This window comes from Pyxicephalus adspersus, chromosome 1 (assembly GCF_032062135.1).
Source record: "Pyxicephalus adspersus chromosome 1, UCB_Pads_2.0, whole genome shotgun sequence".
Taxonomy (NCBI): Eukaryota; Metazoa; Chordata; class Amphibia; order Anura; family Pyxicephalidae; genus Pyxicephalus; species Pyxicephalus adspersus.
Window position 1 is genome coordinate 28,857,919 of NC_092858.1, and position 19,395 is coordinate 28,877,313.

A 19,395-nucleotide genomic window follows, 5' to 3' on the forward strand; every position below is an offset into this window, starting at 1 on the left:
TAAGAAAGGGTAAACCCTGATGAAGCTTGGGCTGTCATCAGTATTTTCCTTTTTTCAGCCAATCAAGGGAGAATTTAGTGTCACCATTTACCCCTGCTGCTGATTGGGTAAGCAACAGTAAACCCTGATGACACTGGAGTTGTCAACAGTGTTCACCTTTTCTTCAAGGGAGAGGGTCTATGGGGACACTGTTCCCTGGTGCCCTAGCAGAGCGTGTGCGTTTTCCACCCATGTGGGTAAAACACCTGCTCCGCTAAGGCTGCCGGGAACAGTGTCCCGATACTACTGCTCACTTGATTGGCTAAGAAAAAGGGTAAACACTGATGACGACTCAATTTGTCTCTCTCTTTTTATGCACATTTAACCCTTTAAAGGAATGGGTAAGGGGTATAGTACCCTTGTACCCATTCAACCAGAGTGTGGGGATAGACAACTGAAGGTTCTTCTCCAGATTCAAAAAAAGCCCCACTTAAAAAAACGCTTGGCTTATATAAATGCCTGTAAAAACTACCAATGAAAACAATGGAGGTGTTTCTAAACCTATTACCTCCCAGTAATATTTAAACAAGCACTTCACAGCGTTTTTCAAGTTGTGAGAAATCGCAACAAACTTTTGGATCACTGCAACACATAGCAGTGACAAGTATAAAGATCTATGCAATGTTTCTAGCATTGACTGGTACATATCTCAGGGATTCCCAAAACGACAAGTATAAATCCTAAGCCCTGTACCGACACTAGATCACCATCAATGGAAATGATGATTAGCAATCATTTCCAGCACCAGAAGAAAAAACAGCACTGTTCTTTCTGTGGAGAGGACAGGAAGAAATCAGTTAGGTGGTAGGGGGGGGAGCCCAAGTCAGTTCTGAACAGGGGCCCACTGTTGGTTACAATTATTACTGACACTAAATGTGAGTTTCTTGCCTTGCAAGCTGACAAAGGAAGAAAGCATATATCACCTCATGTATTCCCAAATCCTCTATAATTGTTAGTGAAATCAGGAACAAGAAGAAAACCCATGTTCCACCCCTTTAAGAAAGCTAACATGATAGTAAAACATTTATTCGAAGCAATACAAGGATTTTAAAAAAATCTAATTAGAGTTTCTCATGAAAACTATCCATTGGATAGACAAAAAAAGTGTTATTCTCTGGGGGGATTCAATCTTTTATGTTATAGTTGCGGATTTTGGGTGTGCCGTGCATCCCTTTGACTTTTGTGTGCTTTGTGTTTGCTGGCCGGCCAGTCTTACTTGGACTCTTGTTCATTGCATACTGTGGTATCAGAGTAGTAGAGTCTTTCCTGTGATTCCCCAGCTGAACCTTCTTTGAAATCCCTGTGAAGTAAATACAGACAAAACAGCATACAATGTTACAAAAACTCAGCTGAAATCACAAAATCAGTATAAACTGAACCTTGATCAAAAGGTTTTTTAATGTGAACAATGTTCTCTCCAGAAATTTTTTTAGCTTGGGTGAGAAGCTTTAGGCAGGTGGCGGCCCTTGTATTGTGACCCAACTTTTCAATAACCACCCAAAAACAGCCAGGTTAATAATGAAAAGGGAATGGGGAGCACACCTTATCTCTGCTGCTGTTCCCAACAAATGTAATGTTTTGCAGTTACAGGAGGGGTCTCAGTAAGAACAACATGGCACTCCCTCCTACATACAATATAGAGTGAGTGAAAGCAAACTATTTACATTATATGGCACTCCAATGTAGAGATGTGAGGGTGAAACATGTCCCCACAGTTGTCTGCCAGCTTGCTTTGCCAAGGAAAAGGAAATACTTTTATTGTATTGTTCAGCACATGTGTAACAAAACCAATATAAATTGCTTTAATGGCAATGTGAGTGACAATAGATGTCTGGTATAACATTTCCTCCAGCCTTCAACAAAAGGCTCAGCCAGGGAGGCAGATGTGGGAAAAATATACAAAGGTGCGATGACCTGGTACCTTACAAAAATAAGTGTCTTCCTCCTTCCCCTTCCTTCATGGACACATGCACTGTAGACCTTTTTCGTCCTGACTCCTGGCCAGACAAGAGCAGCACGATTTCTATCAGCAGGCATTAGTTCCAGAAAAAGAGTACCCAGTACCAACCTTTTACTCCAAGGAATGCACCCAACAGCATTCCAACACCAAACAAGAGTGCCAGGGTTTCTTTCCTGACTGTGAAGAAACTACCCTTTATTTTAGCCAAAAGACAGAACATTGGTCTACTCAGAAATGGAATTTAGGTGTTTGGTAGATGCTAGACTGTTGAACCCACCAATTTGTTCTTCTGTTATTTAAAGGCAGAATCAATCATCTTCATTTTTTATTTTGACTGAATAGCTGAACCTGTCCTTTTGTTTGACTATGTGAAAAGTGATGCCTTAGATCAGCAACCACAAGGCACAATGATATGCTAATACCTCACTTCCCTTTTTAAAAAAAAAAGCTGGTTATTTTCTTCACATTTAACATTTGGTGCTTGATCTTGGCATCAAATTTGAAGCAGTCTGTAAAGCACAAGAAGAACATTTAGGTTCTCACCTTGCCTGGATTCTTCCTGTGAGCTTAGCAGTGACACGCTGGACCCCATATCCAATATCTTCCAAAGGTCTTGCAAAGATGTGTCACCCACTGTCAATGAGGGTGCTGAAAGCAAAGAACGGGCGCTATTTACATGATGTACACGAGGTGATGGTATGATGTTTTCTTTTTGTGTTGGTTTTCTTTCAGAAGACTGTAAAGTAAAAACATGCCTTATTTACAGGACACCTAATTTGCCTTATCAGTGAAAACATAAAGTCAAAACATTTAAACAGATTCTTAATAGAGTGGGGAGGGCATACAACTCATGTCAGAAATTTGTTCCTGTTTGTTGCTATCAAAATTAATACTCTTGGCCTGGTAACAACTGTCATCAGGAATGAAAGTGGGGGAAAATCCAAAACTCTGTGCTGTCCTTTCAGTTCCATTTGGGTCATTAGGATAGAAAGTGAAGGGAAAGCTCCCCATTAGGTAAGAGTTTTTTTCATGCCCTTACGCATGAAAACCTTTTAAGCCCGGAGATTACTTAAAAACCCAAAACATTTTACATTTTGTGAAAACAGAGACACTATAGAATAAAATGTTGGTCTATGCAATTTTTCATATACCATCTATGCAGTACTGGCACCTTCAAAAGAGTGCCTATCTGAATCAATGGAAATGCAACCTGCATTTATAGTTTTTTTTTTTTCGCTTGTAAAGTTTGTAGTGCTTGGGCAGAACTCAGGGGGTTATGATAATTGAATAAAGGGCAAACATACAAAAGGTACAGTTGTCCTTCAACACTTACATAGTTGAAAGTATGAAGTGCAGGTCAAGTCATAATAATGTCCTTGTTGTTGGCAGCAAAGACCTACTAAAAGACAACTAGACTGCATCTAGACTAAACTAACTTTCCTTATCCTGAGCACAATAAACCACTGAATCATTTCACATTTTCTCAAACAACGGTCACTAAACACAAAAAGAAAATATTATTTTGGCCGATTTCAAGTGTTGTATTTCTTTTTAATAAAAATGATCAATACCTGGAGCACTCATTAACTTCTGAGATATAGAACTGATTTACTGTTTCATTATTCATTCCTAGCAGTCCTGCCTTAGTTTGTATACTTTTAATCCTTTCCTATTATAAGGAAGACTAGCAAATATACTGTAGGTATTTAAACCATGGATCTAGCTATGTGCCTGGAATTACAATATATTAACACAAGCATGCTATTCCTCCTATGACCAGTGACACAAGCCGCAGCTCATCATCAGAGTATTGATCTTGTACCTGCATTGCAGAGCTGCTCCTGTGATACTGGGGTTTGGCTATGGTATTAGAATGATTCTCTGCAGACACTCTGGAAGTTTTCTGGTACTGAGCATACTGTAATTCCTGTAAAGAATTTCCACAAATATTTACACAAAGACATTATATAGATTAGTTATTAAATGAACAGCAAATTGTAGAAAATATTTGGAAAAATGTAAATACTTTAAAGTTCTCTATCAATATATATTGTGAAAAGAATTAAATATAATTTCTTTATGTGATTAAAAACAATTTGTTAAACACAATTTATTGAGGCTTAGGAGCTTAGGATGACATAGGAGACCAATGCTGATGGTAGTGTCCAATATGGTAAACATAGAAAATATATTTATAAATTGATATTGCGCTATATGCATAAAAATATTGCATACTACGTAACCTGATTTAGGTCTACTTTAATTGGCTGATTAGTGGGATTGGAGCAACCTAGGTTATGTTTTAGTAGTCCCAGTAACAGAAAGGTACATTACCTGTGACGTTAGCTGGTACTGAAGACTCTCCAATTCTGAAAGGCGGTTCTGGGGATTCGTTTCTTGAAAATTGGAAGGGGGTGTTTTGGGAACTAAATACTTAGAAGTGTTTGCTGCAAATTAAATAAATCTATGTAAAATGTGGAATAGTAAACATAGCATCACTAGAATTTAGCTTTAGCAGCTAAACAGAACAGGTTCTTAAAATGCACACACTGTGTTACTGTTTTTGCATTAAAATAATAGTTGACAAACATCTGGCAACCTGTGGACACTAAAGGATGATGAGAAATGTAGTTCTTTTACAAAACTAATAAATTAAAAAAACTTTCCTACCTATAAGAAGTATCAGACAGGAATCTAAAATGCAGAATAATAAGCCACTAAGCCACTAAAATGCCACTTTAAGGGCCCATTCAGATCTCCCTGTTGCAGAGCACTACATTAAAGCCATGGTTAGAGCAAATCACTGTACAGTACATTAACCCTTTTCTGTACTCTTGAAAATTATGTTTTGCTTCCTGCATTCTGCTTGGAGGATTTCACTTCATATCCTAGAGACTAAACAGGAAATGAAAATAAATCTCTCCAAAGTAAAAGGATTTCCCTAAACTAAGAACAAACACAGGTTCCCCCTACCTCTTGCTCTGAGGACTTCTCAAAATATTTGAATTTCCCTCAGCCACATATTTTCTATAGGGTTTGTCTACATTCATGGGAAACAGTTTGTGCAGGTCTAAATGGCTGGATTGCATCCATTATTTCCCATCAGGTAGTAAACTGTAGAGGGGGTGAGTTGTTTGACCCAGTCATTGTTGGGGAAGAATTAGGTTAATATTTATTAAAATACACTTTTTTTTACGTTAATGTAATGTAGATGGACAACTTCTTCTATAGGCTCTTAGGGTATTTACCTTGTACTGAAGAAAGCTCCGCTCTTAGTTTGTTCCCCATGTCAATCAGTTGTTGTTTCTCCATGATAAGCTGGGAATTTTTTTTCACTGCTTCTTTCAGTTTGTTTTTCAGTATTTGAAAATTGCTTGGTCCCTCACCCGATGCATTAAGGGAGGCCAGTTTCTGCTGGAGTGTCAGGACCTCTTGGCGTAGCTGTTTTACAGATTCACTCTATTAGGCAAAAAAATGATAACGAACAGTGACCTCTGAAATCTCCAAGCTTTAAAGTAGATTTAAAGCAAATCACTGATCACATATAAGACTTAACATGACACAGTTTTCACTATTAGGAAGCCAGTGCATGACAGAAAGTGGCCTGAACACAAAATGGATCATATTTATAAAGACTGGCAATCAGTGATTCAGATCAACACCTTTTTTAGTTCTCCACTTTCACAAACCTGATCACCACTATTTTTTATTTCCATACTTCTAAAAGTGGGAACAGGTGGGAGAACAGAGGTACTGTAATACCTCCCAAGTGGCCATTAGAATGTACAAGCTTTGGTCCTGAGTGCCAATTTACATATTAACAGACACACCCACACATAATCGCTTGTGTTAGGCCCAACTCATTGAACTGTAATATGGATGCAGGGTGAATGCAGATAAGTTATCACAATGAAATGGAGGTCTTTAAAAAAAAAAGGAACACCTTCACCATAATTTGATTACCATCAAACTCCAGGTCAATCATTTGCAACAGTTACCCATAAGCACATAACACAGCTACATACCTCACTGAGTACCACAGGGGCTCTGTGACTAGCCAGTTCCAGCTTTAGTGCACACACCTAAAGGCAACAAAACCACAGTGGGGAGTGTCATTAAAGGTAAAGATGTGTTAAAAGCAGCTAAAAAAAATGCAATGCTCAAAACGTGTAATAATGCAAATTCTTTACCCTAGTACACTAGACCAGAAAGATGTAAATGAGAACTTAAAGTGGTTCTGACCATAAAGTAATGCATTTAAAAATGTCAAAAATTATAGATATCACACATTTCACAGCTATGCTACACATGACTTGTGTTGGAAGGCAGCCTGTTAATTTTAAAGCGGAAAACACATTGGGCCTGATTTAATAAAGCTCTCCAAGGCTGGAGAGGATATACTTTTATCCGTGAAGCTGGGTGGAGAGGATATACTTTTATCCGTGAAGCAGGGATGCCAACCCTCTGCGTTTTTACAGACAAACAAAATAATGTTTTTGTTCCTTTTGGTTAAAAAGACCATGGGCAGAAAAACTGGTATGTAAAAGCATCATCATGTCACCAGCCACATGCAAATTCTCAGCACTGTCACCAGTTCACACATGGAAAGCCTTCCAACAAGTATGATAAGGTAAGGTAGGAAATACAGCAGCTGTCCCTTCCTACTGTTGTATCTGCAACCCATCCCTTTCCCTAGCATCATAAATCTGCTGCTTGGCTACATATGATTCCAGTCAGGCTTTGAAAAGAAACAAAGTTTCTGATGAAATTACTTACCCTGTTGAGATTTCCTACTTCCAATGCTAAACATCACATCCTATTGCCTAACCTTACAGGCCCATTCACGAATAGCAAGTGGGAAACAATATTAGCATCTAGCTTGTCCGCAGTGTCGGATCAAGTCCTGTAGCATGTCCACAGTGTTTAAGTAGCTGCTGGAGCATCTCTGCAAGGTATGACCAGCTTTTGTAGAGTATTTGCTGTGCCTAGCCAGCCCCTGTACTGTATCCACAGTATCTGACCAGCAATCCCACATGGAATAATGAACGCTATTACGTTTAAAATTTCCCAAAATACCATTTATTGATGGTAACTTTACTGGTGGGATTTCAATATTTTCTCATGCTGTCAAACAGTCGAGCACATTATTATGGGAAAATACTGACCTCATTCCCTAGTCCGACTGTCTCCAGATTTTGTTTCAGGTTGCCTTTAAAATACTCTTCAGCCTCTTTCCGGGTTTCACTGAGCTGCAGTTCCAGTTCAGACTGTCTTTGCTGGAGGCCGGCAATGGTGGCTTGGCTGTGACGAGTTTCATTGTTCAGCTGAAACTGAAACTGATTTATTTCTGCCTGTTTTTGTTGGACCTAAACAAATAGTTGTTTATCAAAATATTCAAGGATTGGTAATATATCATTCAACTATGATCATAAAAAAATAACAAAAATTGTGCAGACATTTGCCCTCTCATCCCAAACCTAACTGTATGTGCACAACTATCATACTGTTGATACAACTATCATACTGAAAAAAGGTAGGGCTTATCTAGACAGGAAGGAAAGCTGTGGTGCAGATGCTTGAATGGCTTCTACTTTACTTGTCAACCAGTCCTAAAGACTAACTAAACATATCAAGGGAAACCTTCTGTGCAGCTGATATGTATCACAGCAAACTACAATCTAACTATGACGCGATTCGCAGGAGTGCTGTTAGTCCTGGAACTCATATTACTGAACATGCTGTTTCAGGGGTGTGCTCTGTTCCGGACACAGCATCAATTACAAAGTTAGGAATGGAAACTCCAGGTGATTGATGGAATGCACAGCTTTGACATGTGAAAGTCATCCTGGACAGGTCAACTTTTTAATGTAAATTCTATGACTTACTATAGTTAACCCCCCACTAAGTGGGTGGTTAAAGAACAGGTTACTGCTTTCTTACATCTGAGATATATCCACAGATCATTTAATTACCACCCACAGATCAATACATTTATTGTAAACTCAGTAAATTAGTTTGCACTGGTGGTTTTGACCCTGAACTTTGGTCTGCAAGGCAGAAATGTAGACACATATTCTATAATGGAGAGGGGGGTGCATACTTAATTCCAGAGCACAGGCACCTCACCACTAGTAAGCCACTAGGACTGTGAAGTGGTAATCCCTGTCCCTGTGATAAAGCAAACCAAATATAGTAAAAATACTTTCTTATTAATGTGGAGATAAACCAAAAAATTAAAAAAAAACTTTAGCAGACAGGTCCTTTATTGCAGAACAGACATTATATGTCTCTTCTGTAATAAAACAAACTTATCTGCTTGTTTGCAATTTTTTCTATAATGTACAATCAGCTGCCCTTGCAAACCTTGGTGTACAATCCTGGAACAGATGGCTGAAAGAATTGAATGAACTTCATGTGTTGGAGTTACATCATTTAGGCCTGGCCAATCAAGATGACTGAAGATCCCAAACTTGGAAGTGGATCGCGTGAAGATGTTGGAACCAGTGAAGAAGTAAATTTAGTATAAAAACTACAAATGAGCGTGAAAGTTTGTTTTACTGCAGAAAAGACATGGCCTGTCCCTTCTGCAATAAAGGACCTGCTACTCACATATTTTTCATATGTAAATGCAGATAAGTACACTTGGAGCTAACTCCCTGATAATAGAGGATTTCAAACCACTTTTGAATATTCATCATGGGTTATGATGTAGTCAATATACATCAGAAATTGTGACCAGTGAATGATTCTTTTATGCTTAGCACATGCCATGCTGCACATATAAACAATGTCAGAGCCAAGGCTGCTATTTAATTTTTATGTTTCCTTACATCTCTGTTTGCCTTACATTACACAGCTAGTACATGCTAAATTTAGAATGGCGTGTTAATCCAACATAATTGTGTTGTTTGAATACAACATAGAATTTAAAAAGAATATAAAAATCTAGAATTTTCTTTCATCATGGTAACCCAGGCAAGAAGTACATTATATGTTTATATATAGCATATTAAAAATTAGAGAAAACAGTCTCTACAGTGATCAGAACTTGTTATGGTGGTTATTCTGCAATACTTTATGAACGTCCAGTTACCTTCTGTGTAAGTTCAGCAACCATTGATTCCAGATGGGCTGTTCTGGCTTCTAGTCTCTTAGCAGCTGCTGCAGATGCCACTTTATCTGCTCTTAAAGCAGCTTAAAAAAATTAATAAATAGATAAAATATGTTAGAAGCAGAAAGACAAAATAACAAAACACAATACCAAAAGTTGTTTTCCACCAACATGACTTTAGTTACCTATGGTTTCATTTAAGCTCCTGATGTGAGTCTGGATGTAAACATTGTCAGGTGGCACAGGTTTTGCCGTGGACAGAGGATCAGGGGTGTCTTTATGTGACAGAGCCAATTGAATCTGCTCTTCCATCTCCCTATTCCTTTGTTTTAAATCCTTAATCTCCTCCTCAAGAGACTTTACATAATCTAAAAACAAAAATTCAAAAGGAGACCATCACTAAACAAGGACAATGTAGAAATATAACTTTTTGAACGGTTTTCTTTTTAAGAAGGGAAGCGGTTTAAAAAACACATAGAGAATTAATACAAAGGGAGAATAGCAAGCAATCAGATAAGAAATGAATGATAAACTATTTCAGCCTCAGGGTTTAAAGTTGAACATTAAGCATTGGTACAAAAAAAAATTCCCTGTTTTATAAATAATGCCCATACTGGTTATCACCAGAACAAAATTTAGAGAAATAATTTTAAGACTATTGTTTAGTGTTAACTTTAAGCTGATGAGCTGTAAAGGTTTTTAACACAATAAAATTAAACTATTATAATTTTTCACTATTTTGCTATCTATTCACTTGACCAAGATGACATATGACAATGTATTGTTTTTGTGTGCACTAATATTCACTTTTTGGTATTTCTTTTTACTAAAAATATAAATTTTAAAAGCAATTGCACAAAAATCACGCACCTGAGATATTTGAATCTGACAAATTGTTATTGTACAGTTTCTCTGCATTCAGAAAATATACACTGGGGGTTAAAGTACAAAAGATGTATTATAGCATGAGACAAATGTTCATCTTGGGCTATAATTATCTGACATGCGTATGTAGCCTTGGAGGCAGTAAAGAGTACCAATTAGCCACTCCTGTATGCACATGTGCTGGTAAACAACATGCTAAGGGGACAAGAAAGAAAACTGACCAAGCATGATGACTTACCAGCCTGTTGCTGTTCCTTTATTGAACAATCAGCAGGCTGTAGACGGACAGATGACACCACCATCTATAACACAAAAGTGGAATCCACATTCCTGGCTGTACTGCCTGGAAGGTGAATCATAGGAGTGGCTGGACAGATGTACAAGACATTTCAAGTGCTGTTCAGCTTGTATTAAGCAGGTTTCCTGGAGTGCAGATCTATAGGTTACTGCCCTGAAAACAAAAGGTATATCCTGGCACCTTAGATGGCTGAACTGTATGTCAATATTGCCCCTTTATTATGTATCCTACCTTCAGTGGGTGCAGACCCTTGGATGTTGTCGATAGGTGGTTCTTTCCCTTCATGACTTTCAGATGGAATCTGCTCGCACAACATCTCCATCTCTTTCCTCATCTGGCCAATCACCTGACGCAGTTCTGAATTTTGTTCCTGCAGCTTCTGAATCTCATTTGATGCAAAGTCTGACTTGTCTGGCAGTGTCTGTGTAAATATCAATTGCCATTGTATCATTATTCTTTTTTTATACACACTACACAGTAGTATGCTGTGTATACCAATAAACCTGCTGCCTTCCAGAGACATAAACAAAGTAAGACATAGACACACAAACTTCACACATTAGTTACTGACGAAGTATTAGCAAAAATTTGTAGAGCCAGAGCTGTTTCCTATCTCTAAAAAACATCACACACACAATTTTTAGGTTAGACCTGTTTGGTATCAATTTTTAGGTTAGACCTGTTTGTTATCAATGTTTAGGTTAGACCTGGTTGGTATCAATTTAACATTCCAGGTTTGCTGGATCACCCAGTTTCACTGGTGAAAGTGTATCCTCTCCAGCCTTGGAGAGCTTTAATAAATCAGGCCCATAGTGAGAAGTGAGTAAAGAGATAAATCACTAATGACACAAATAAAAACTACATGAAACCGACATGAAGCATTGGTGACTAGTTCCTCTACTTTGGGCACAGCTTTTAGATAACAGGTATTTTTCAAAGAAAAAAAAATCAATGTAAAATACTTTGTCCCTTTGTCTTACCTGATCTCCTGTGTATGTCACTGTCCCCTGCTGCTTGATGATGGTAACAGCCCTGTCCCTTTCCCAGGTTAAAGTGGACACTACTAGCTGCAGCTCATTCATCCTTCTTTCCTTCTCCTTTAGTTCAGCTTCCAGCTGTAACACAATGTTTAATTAAATAAATATTACGTTTTATTCCTCACTATTCCAAGTAACTAAGGTTAACAGTTTTAAGCTTAAGGATTTTTTTTCCACTAAAAATATTTTCTATTGATTTTTAAAATATTATAAAACTAATACATTTCCTCCCCTCCAACTTAATTTTTCTGCACTTTGCCATTTCCTGTCTAAATTAAATTGGTTCTCAAATTAGATTTGCATTAAAGGGCCTGTATGTGCACAGGAACAAAATTAATAAATATTAGCATCACCCTGGTTTACGAGGGGGTGCTGAGTTCTTGGCTCTGCCCCCTTCCAGATGAAATAGAAAAATGAGTGTAGGGCATCTGATGCTAATATCTAAGTATGTACCTGTGCAAATATCAGGTCTTTGCAATTCTTAAAACTGTTTTAGAAGCTGTGATGGCAGAGGCACAAGCAAGTTTCACGTCGTTGGAGTTACGGGCCGTCATGAAGCTTTTGTTTCTCCAGGAAAAGTCAGCAAAGGACATTCACACTGAGATGTCACAAACACTGGGAGAGAAGTGTCCTTCCTACAGCACTGTCAAAACCTGGATATCTCGTTTCAAGACTGGGCATTTCACTGTTGAAATGCCCTAAACTGACCTGGCAACCTGCGATGCTGTCCATGAGCTGATTATTGAGGACCGGTGAATATCCGCAAAAAAGATAGCCCAGGTACTTGACATCTCACGGAAGCGTGTTGGGTTTGTTATCACCACTATCCTAGACATGCGCATGCCTTCAGCGAAGTGGGTGCCGAAATGTTTGAACAGTGATCAGAAGAAGGAACGGGTTGAAGCCTCCGAAGCTGTTTTAAAGCTGCTCAGACTGCTCAAACCTGGCTCCACATCTATGATCCTGAAACCAAGAAACAGTCAAAGGAATGGCGCCACAGTGGGTCCCTGCGACCGAAAAAGTTCTGAACCCAGAAATCAGCCAAAAAAGTCATGGCGTCCGTTTTTTGGGACAAAGATGGTATTCTGTTGGTGGACTACCTCTACCTCAGGGCTCTAGTATCACCGGACAGTATTATGCTAACCTACTGGATCAGCTGAATGAGGCAATTAAGACGAAACGCAGTGGCAAGTTAAAGAAAGGGATCCTTATTTTGCAGGACAATGCACCTGCACACGTTCAATGTTGTGGCTGCCAAATTGAACACCCTGGGTTTCCAATTGGTCTACCATCCCCCCTACTCACCTGACCTGGCTTCTTGGTATTATTATCTGTTCCTGAATTTGAAGAAACACCTGAGGGGGCAATGTTTTGAGGACATTTCGGACGTCAAAATGCTGCTTAGAGCTGGTTTGCGGCCCAGCCAAAGGACTTTTATTTGAGCTGTCTGGAAAAGCTGGAACTACGCTGTACCAAGTGCATCAGTCTCAGGAGGTTATATGTTGAATAAATGTGTTATTTCAAAACTCTGGCTCTCTTCTTTCTGGGCAAAGCCAGGAACTTCTCGGCACCCCCTCGTAAATAAATGCCAATCATGTATGCTAAAGTACAAGAAGCAGTGCAGAAATCTCATACATACAAACTGTTTACGCAAATGTTTGTGAACACCTGACCATCACACACACTATACAGCCAAAAGAGGTGTGTTCTGTTAATACAAAACATATTTAACAAGTATATGTTTACAACCTTGTGTAGTTTGGGGAAGACCTGTTTCTATTCCAGCACTGTGACTGTGCCCTGGTGCACAAAGCCAGTTCCATAAAGACAGTGAGATTTGATAAGGTATGACTGAAATAAAATGACCTGACTCTAACCTTACTGAACACATTTGGGCTGAATTTGAGCACTGATTTTAAGCCAGGTTATCTCATTTTACAGTAACTAATTCTTACAAATGTTGTGGAAAACTGGTGGAGGCTGTTATAATCACAAAGGGGCAAAATCCTATATAAGGGCCATAGTAATGGTCAGGTGTCTGCAAACTTTTGAATAAAGCAGTCCCAAAACATTATAGCCTAGTTAAAGAAAAAACAACCCTTCCTGAAATAGATCTAAAGAGTATTCATCTTCTATAGGGACCCAGAATTCAACAGAAAAAAATCTAACTCTTACCTAATCAAAAAATAAAAATCTGACTGGAGTGCCACTTTATACCTCCAGGATCAAAAAACATTCTGTGAACTAACTTATAGCAACCAAATCAGGATTTCCTTCACTTAAGCCACAAAGTTTGAAAATGTTAACTGCATTTTTCAAGTACTTTGTCTGAACATATGCTGAATAATCCTGAAAATCTAAGCTCCCAGTTTACCTGATCCTTGGCATTGCTAAGACCTTCTATCAACTGCTCGGATTTCTGATACTGAGTTCTCTCAATCCCTTCGCAGCGCTTTTGCCAGTCCAGCTCCACCTGCACCCTGGCCTGTTCCAAAAGACGTTCCCGTTCCACAGAACCTGCCAACTGCTGCTGGTATCTGATGGTAGAAGAGTTCTGTTAACCTGACAGACAATACAGAAACTATACAGGAGCTAAAGATAAATATGTTTATAGAAGCACCAAGTTCTTCCTTTGAAAAGAGAACATTTGCAAAAATGTAAATACACACATCTGGCATTTCTGTTAATATTACCATATAAACCCCTGAAAGTGTTACCCTCTCTAGAATGAACTTGTGTCCTTTTAATACAAGTTATTAGCAGACCCAAAGATAATGCACAAGCCATAAATGTGTTATGTGACACACATATTTTGCATTGGGGCGGCCCATTGAATTTAAATAGTCTGCAAACACACCCTAACCAGCAGAAAAAATGCACAAACCTTTTTTCCAATGAAACACATTGCTGTGTGTTGCCATGTATTTCAGCAAACTACATCACAGATGTGTTGCATCATCGGGCCTGTTTTAATAAAGTTCCCCAAGGTCGGAGAGAATAGACTCTGATGGGAGAACCTGGGTGATAGCATATACTCGTCAACCTGGAACACATTAAAACATTGTTTGCTATTAGTTTTCAAATGTTTTCAGTCCTGGACCAAATTAATTCCAGGTTGGCTGGATGGCCCAAATTCACCTATGAGAGTCTATCTTCTGTAGTTTGGAGAGCTTTAACTTCCTGGGCAGTTCATTTCTGTCTGGATTTATATGACTAAAAGCTGTACATTGTTTTTCATGAAAATTTATTTTAAAGTATAATATAATAGGAATTTAATAGAGTTTGAAACACAAAATCATACCAAAATAATAAAATAAATAAATTTTAAAAAAAATCTAATAGTAATGTTAATAATAAACTTTAAAGTGATTTTTGTGTTTATTATACTTACACTATATTATACTGTAAAATAAATTTTCATGAAAGACAATGTACCACTTTAAGACATATAAATTCATTGTATTGCATTCAATACAAAATATTTTAAAATTCCCGCCACGCCCCGAGCGACAGCCATAGACAGGAACTCCTGGGGAATGTCAGTGCACTCGCCGGGGGACAGATCGAGGAAGAGGACGCGGCCCGAGGATGGAAGAACCCCGGAGGCACCGATGGGACCAGGTGTTTGTTTTTTTACTTTTTTAACTACACCGAGTTAGAGGTGTAGTTACCACTTTCATCTTGTTTTTTCTACCCCACTTGGGTTTTTCTACCCCACATGGGTTTACTGCTGGGGAGGTTAATAAATCAGGCTCATTGTGTTTGAGGTCTATCAAATTATATTAGATATATCGATTAGCTTATAACTGACACATGACTATATTAACACTAACCTCCCTATATCCTTTTGGCATTTAGGGATCTGAGCTTTCAGCTTTTCTTTTGTCTCCTGCAGGGATTGAATCTGTAGATCTTTGTTTACAGTGTCTTGAGATGCTTGTCTGATATATGAATCCCAACCAGTCTTCAATGTGTCCACATCATCCTTGAGCCTTTAATGATAAAAGCAATATGTTTTATTTTTTTCTTTCATTAGACACTATTTTGTGAAACTGTGAGAAAATTTTAGACATCTCGTTGTTTTTCCCCTGAAAAAAAAGTTTGTAGTTAACGAGTCTCAATAGCTCAATAGGTGCGCACACACAGAGCAAAATACCAGAGCAGTGACTTGTCTCCCACGCTTTTTAAAAACTATTTCAGATTGACACAGAAGGCCTGAAAATAGGAATTTTCTGTTTTGTCCTCTTTATAAATCTTAAAATGAGCAAAAGCACACACTAGTGGGGCACTTGTATCAATTACACATCTCCCCTCTCATTCCCTATTCTATTCAAATTTTTTAAAAATAATGACCTCTAAATATACTTTTACATGCTGTATTGTATATTTAACAGTGTGTGCTCATGCCACAATAGAGGTTTTGGAACCTTATCCCTGATGCACACCAAACTTTACTAGTAATCTATCTGTGCTGTCAGAACCCTGCCAAACATCTGCACAAGAGATCAGAAAGAAAATTGTGTCAATTATTAATTCTCTTTACATCCTCTCTCAGTTCAGCTGCCATTACAGAAACATTGCATGTCAGATTTGAAATTCAGCCGGTGTGCATGCAATGTCTTAGATTGTACGCTCTTTTGGCCAGGGTCCTCTCCTCTTGCAGCGTCATTGCCTGTATCTGTTGATCATTTGCAACTCCTATTTAATGTACAGCACTGCATAATATGTTGGCGCAATATAAATACAGTTTAATAATAATAATAATAGTAATAATAATTACTCACTTTGCAATGGTGCTATCCTTCTCTTCAAGTACAGCCTGCTGATTACATTGTGTCCTTTGCTGTTCCATCTGCAAAGTCTCCACACACATTTGTAGTTCCTTCTTCTGTTTCTCCAGCACCTGGACCTGGTCATTGTGAGCTTCCTTCATCGAAGTCAGTGCTGACTCCCTTTCCCTTGCACAGCGGTCTAGCTGTTCATGTCTATAAATTGGCAATGAACTCTATAAAATCTTTTTCTTAGACATACAGATGTTCAAGAATAAATAGGTGACCTATTCCTGTTAGCTTGTCAGGACTTGGATTAATGGTATAAAGGAATGCAAATCTAAAATGCAAAATTATGTTAATTTAGTGCAAACCCAAACACCGTATTTTGAGTGTGACAGAAATCTGAGAGGTGCCACCCCACCAACTTTCTGACCTAACACATCTCCTAGCTCACAAGTACACAAAACTATAAAAACAGAACCCCATAGTGGTTCATAGTCTTCTCAAAGTAAATCTGACAGAAATGTGGTCAGCTGAAACACATGGGAAAATACATCACAAAAAGACATCTTCAGTTACTGAGATAAGGGTAGAGAAGTTATTGACTAAACTTGAGTTATGTGTAAAAGCTTAGGCAGGCCTTGCCAATTTCACACCTCTCTACAGATCCTTTAAAAAATATTGCTGACCATTATAATAGTTGATATTACTAACTGACCAACAGAGGTTTAGGTTTTAGAGTGAACCTTATCCTTTAACAGGAAAAGTCTAACGATTGTTCTGGCATGCAGTCTGTACTACGTCAGTATATACTTTACATTGTACAGGTTTGAAAAAAAATAAATCTAACGGCTTGTTCACACAAACACTTTGTGATGAGTGTTAGCAGTATTGAAAGACATTTGTAGTCTTCACAAGCTGTTTTTAGCATCTAAAATGTGGTTGTCTGTTCAACCCACTACCTGAACAAAGCCTGTGTCTGTCAACTACTATGTAGAAGTTTCAACACTACGGGAAGCAGACAAGTTTACATATGCCCCTTCTCTTTATACAGAGCAGGAAGGTGTTCTGTAGTTCACAGAAACAGCTGGGGGCCCAAGCAATAAAGCAAGGCAGGAAATGTATGAGTTTGTGTGCTGCAAGGAAGCTATTGGCCACTTACCCTGCCCTGCCTCAATGATTACTCTGTTTAGTCAACAAAAAGGTCTGCTGGATGTAAATACAAATCTTTTAAACTTCAATTTTGCTGCTTGTGATAATATATATATAACCTCATTACAAATTTTTCTGAAGACGCAAGTGCAAAATGGGTTAAAATAATGATGGGAAACAATAAATACATATACATCACGAGCTGATTGTAAATCTATATTTTTTAATAAAACAGGAATAAATTATCATTTTATGGATAAATAAAGTATTTATTGGTGGTGTCTTTAAAGTTCCAAATATCTTTCTGTAAAAAGATATATGTCAAAATTGAGATGTATTTCCACCTTACAGCAAAGTGACAAAGGACCAGGTATGCTTGAAAGTGTATACCTTAGTTTGGTTTTTGAAAAGATTGGGGAAGGGTTACAACGCCTGTTAGATTATCTTTGGCTATTGTATCCTGTGGAGGAAATGTATCCTGTCCTGGAGATGTAACAGAACATGGGATCACATCAACCCAAAGTGAAGGAAATCCTCTATTAGGGTCACTGGAACATTTGACACCACTGTAAGATTTCCCTTCACTTATTGGGCCTGATTTATTAAAGCTCTCCAGTGTTGGAGGGGATACATTTTCATCAGTGAAGCTGGGTGATCCAGCAAACCTGGAATGGATTTCTTCAATGTAATTTGTTATTTGCTACTAAATGTTTTGAATACTGGACCAGATCCAATCCAGGTTTGCTGGATTACCCAGCTTTACTAATAAAAGTATATCCTCTCCAGCCTTGGAGAGCTTAAATAATTTAGGCCCTCTGTCTCAATGGCAACGATGACTAGGGGAAGGCAAAAAATACCAAAGGGCAGATAAAAATTAAAACTTGACAGAAAATCTAATTCTTCCACACCAGTTTACATATACATTCAATGCATGCCATGCCTTCTGCATATACCTTATCTTAGCTTAATTTAGCACCAGTGCTTTCAGGAATGCTGAATCATGTGGCTCACTCCCCTTCCTCCCATGTGACAGTGTTGGTGCATGGCAAATGGACACCAGCATCATCACATGATGTGGTTGGAAAGTCCTTAGCACAGCATCAGCTATATTCCACAAAGATAATTATTTTAGTTTATATACCAGTGTATCACCAGTGTTTTAGTAATGTATGACAAAAACTTACTTCAGTTGGAAATCTTCCTCCTGTATTTTCAGCTGATGTTGCAGCGTCTGCACATTACCATTCAGCTCTTTAATCCTATAGGATGAGATGCAATCCAAGATATTTCTCATCACAATTTTTTCAATGTTTTTTTTCTAGAGCAGGTTTACTTCTTCTATTCATGGGTCATCAAAAAAGATTAGTATACAATGTGGTTCATAATTTGTTATTTATTCATAGGTATAGTGAGCCTCATTTGTGACCCCTATTGTCACCAAGGTTGCATATATTATTCAGTACAAATGCTAGAGAAAACTAACAGAGACTGCAGACTTGCTATATGAGATGGTCAAAGACAGTGGACATGCTATAAGGCTGCGTAAACAAGTTCAATAATCGGAATAAGAAAGGATCTGTCACAATTCTTTCCAACGACAAAAGACCGAACAATGCATGAACGAGCTCTGTACATACAGCGATGTTCTGCTCAATGGGAAGGTGAAGGGGGAGAACGCCGGAGTGGCACCCTGCTGCACTCTCTCCTCTTCACTTCCATTATGATTGTTTGTCGTACATGGATCCTCCAGAACAGATCCATGAAAGACGAGTGCTGTACACACGCAAGGTTCTTGTCCGGTATCAGCCCTGAAACCAATATCGAACGAGAATCATCTGACGTCTATGTACGTTGCCCAAGTTTACACAGTAGTACCTAAGTCTACAAGCTGAATATGTGCCAGGAAACAGTCAGAGACTAAGGCCCAGGGACTGCACCTAAGCTCATAAATACAATGTACATACTTGACATATATATAAGATAATAGGTCTCACTTACTGTTGTTTTAACTGCTTGAGAAGGTCCTAAGCAAGTTCTGACTGTCATTTTTCTTACATTTTTGTCTCATGTTTTTCAACAGTTAACTCATCAACCAGTCTCCAACCAACCCCCATTAAAACCATTTGAAGTGGCTGAAGCAT

At 38.3% G+C, this 19,395-nt stretch overlaps 1 protein-coding gene across 3 annotated transcripts in view; it reads right to left on the reverse strand.

Annotated features, from left to right (window-relative positions):
* Window positions 1-1,049: 1,049 nt before the first annotated feature.
* The window catches only part of LOC140326324 (coiled-coil domain-containing protein 57-like), a 38,808-nt gene continuing 20,462 nt past the window's right edge, over window positions 1,050-19,395 (reverse strand). The window contains exons 6-20 of one of the 3 annotated variants that reach the window (XM_072404826.1): window positions 18,439-18,513; window positions 16,115-16,315; window positions 15,164-15,322; window positions 13,705-13,867; window positions 11,274-11,408; window positions 10,525-10,714; window positions 9,296-9,478; window positions 9,093-9,193; window positions 7,165-7,323; window positions 6,025-6,081; window positions 5,248-5,458; window positions 4,334-4,446; window positions 3,822-3,926; window positions 2,543-2,735; window positions 1,050-1,339 (exon numbers count right to left, since the gene is read on the reverse strand). In XM_072404826.1, the coding sequence (XP_072260927.1) occupies window positions 1,164-1,339; window positions 2,543-2,735; window positions 3,822-3,926; window positions 4,334-4,446; window positions 5,248-5,458; window positions 6,025-6,081; window positions 7,165-7,323; window positions 9,093-9,193; window positions 9,296-9,478; window positions 10,525-10,714; window positions 11,274-11,408; window positions 13,705-13,867; window positions 15,164-15,322; window positions 16,115-16,315; window positions 18,439-18,513 (2,221 nt within the window). In that variant the 3' untranslated portion in view covers window positions 1,050-1,163. Of the gene's footprint in view, window positions 1,340-2,542; window positions 2,736-3,821; window positions 3,927-4,333; window positions 4,447-5,247; window positions 5,459-6,024; window positions 6,082-7,164; window positions 7,366-9,092; window positions 9,194-9,295; window positions 9,479-10,524; window positions 10,715-11,273; window positions 11,409-13,704; window positions 13,868-15,163; window positions 15,323-16,114; window positions 16,316-18,438; window positions 18,514-19,395 lie in introns of all 3 variants that reach the window. The other 2 variants (XM_072404818.1, XM_072404810.1) reach the window with 2 other exon arrangements.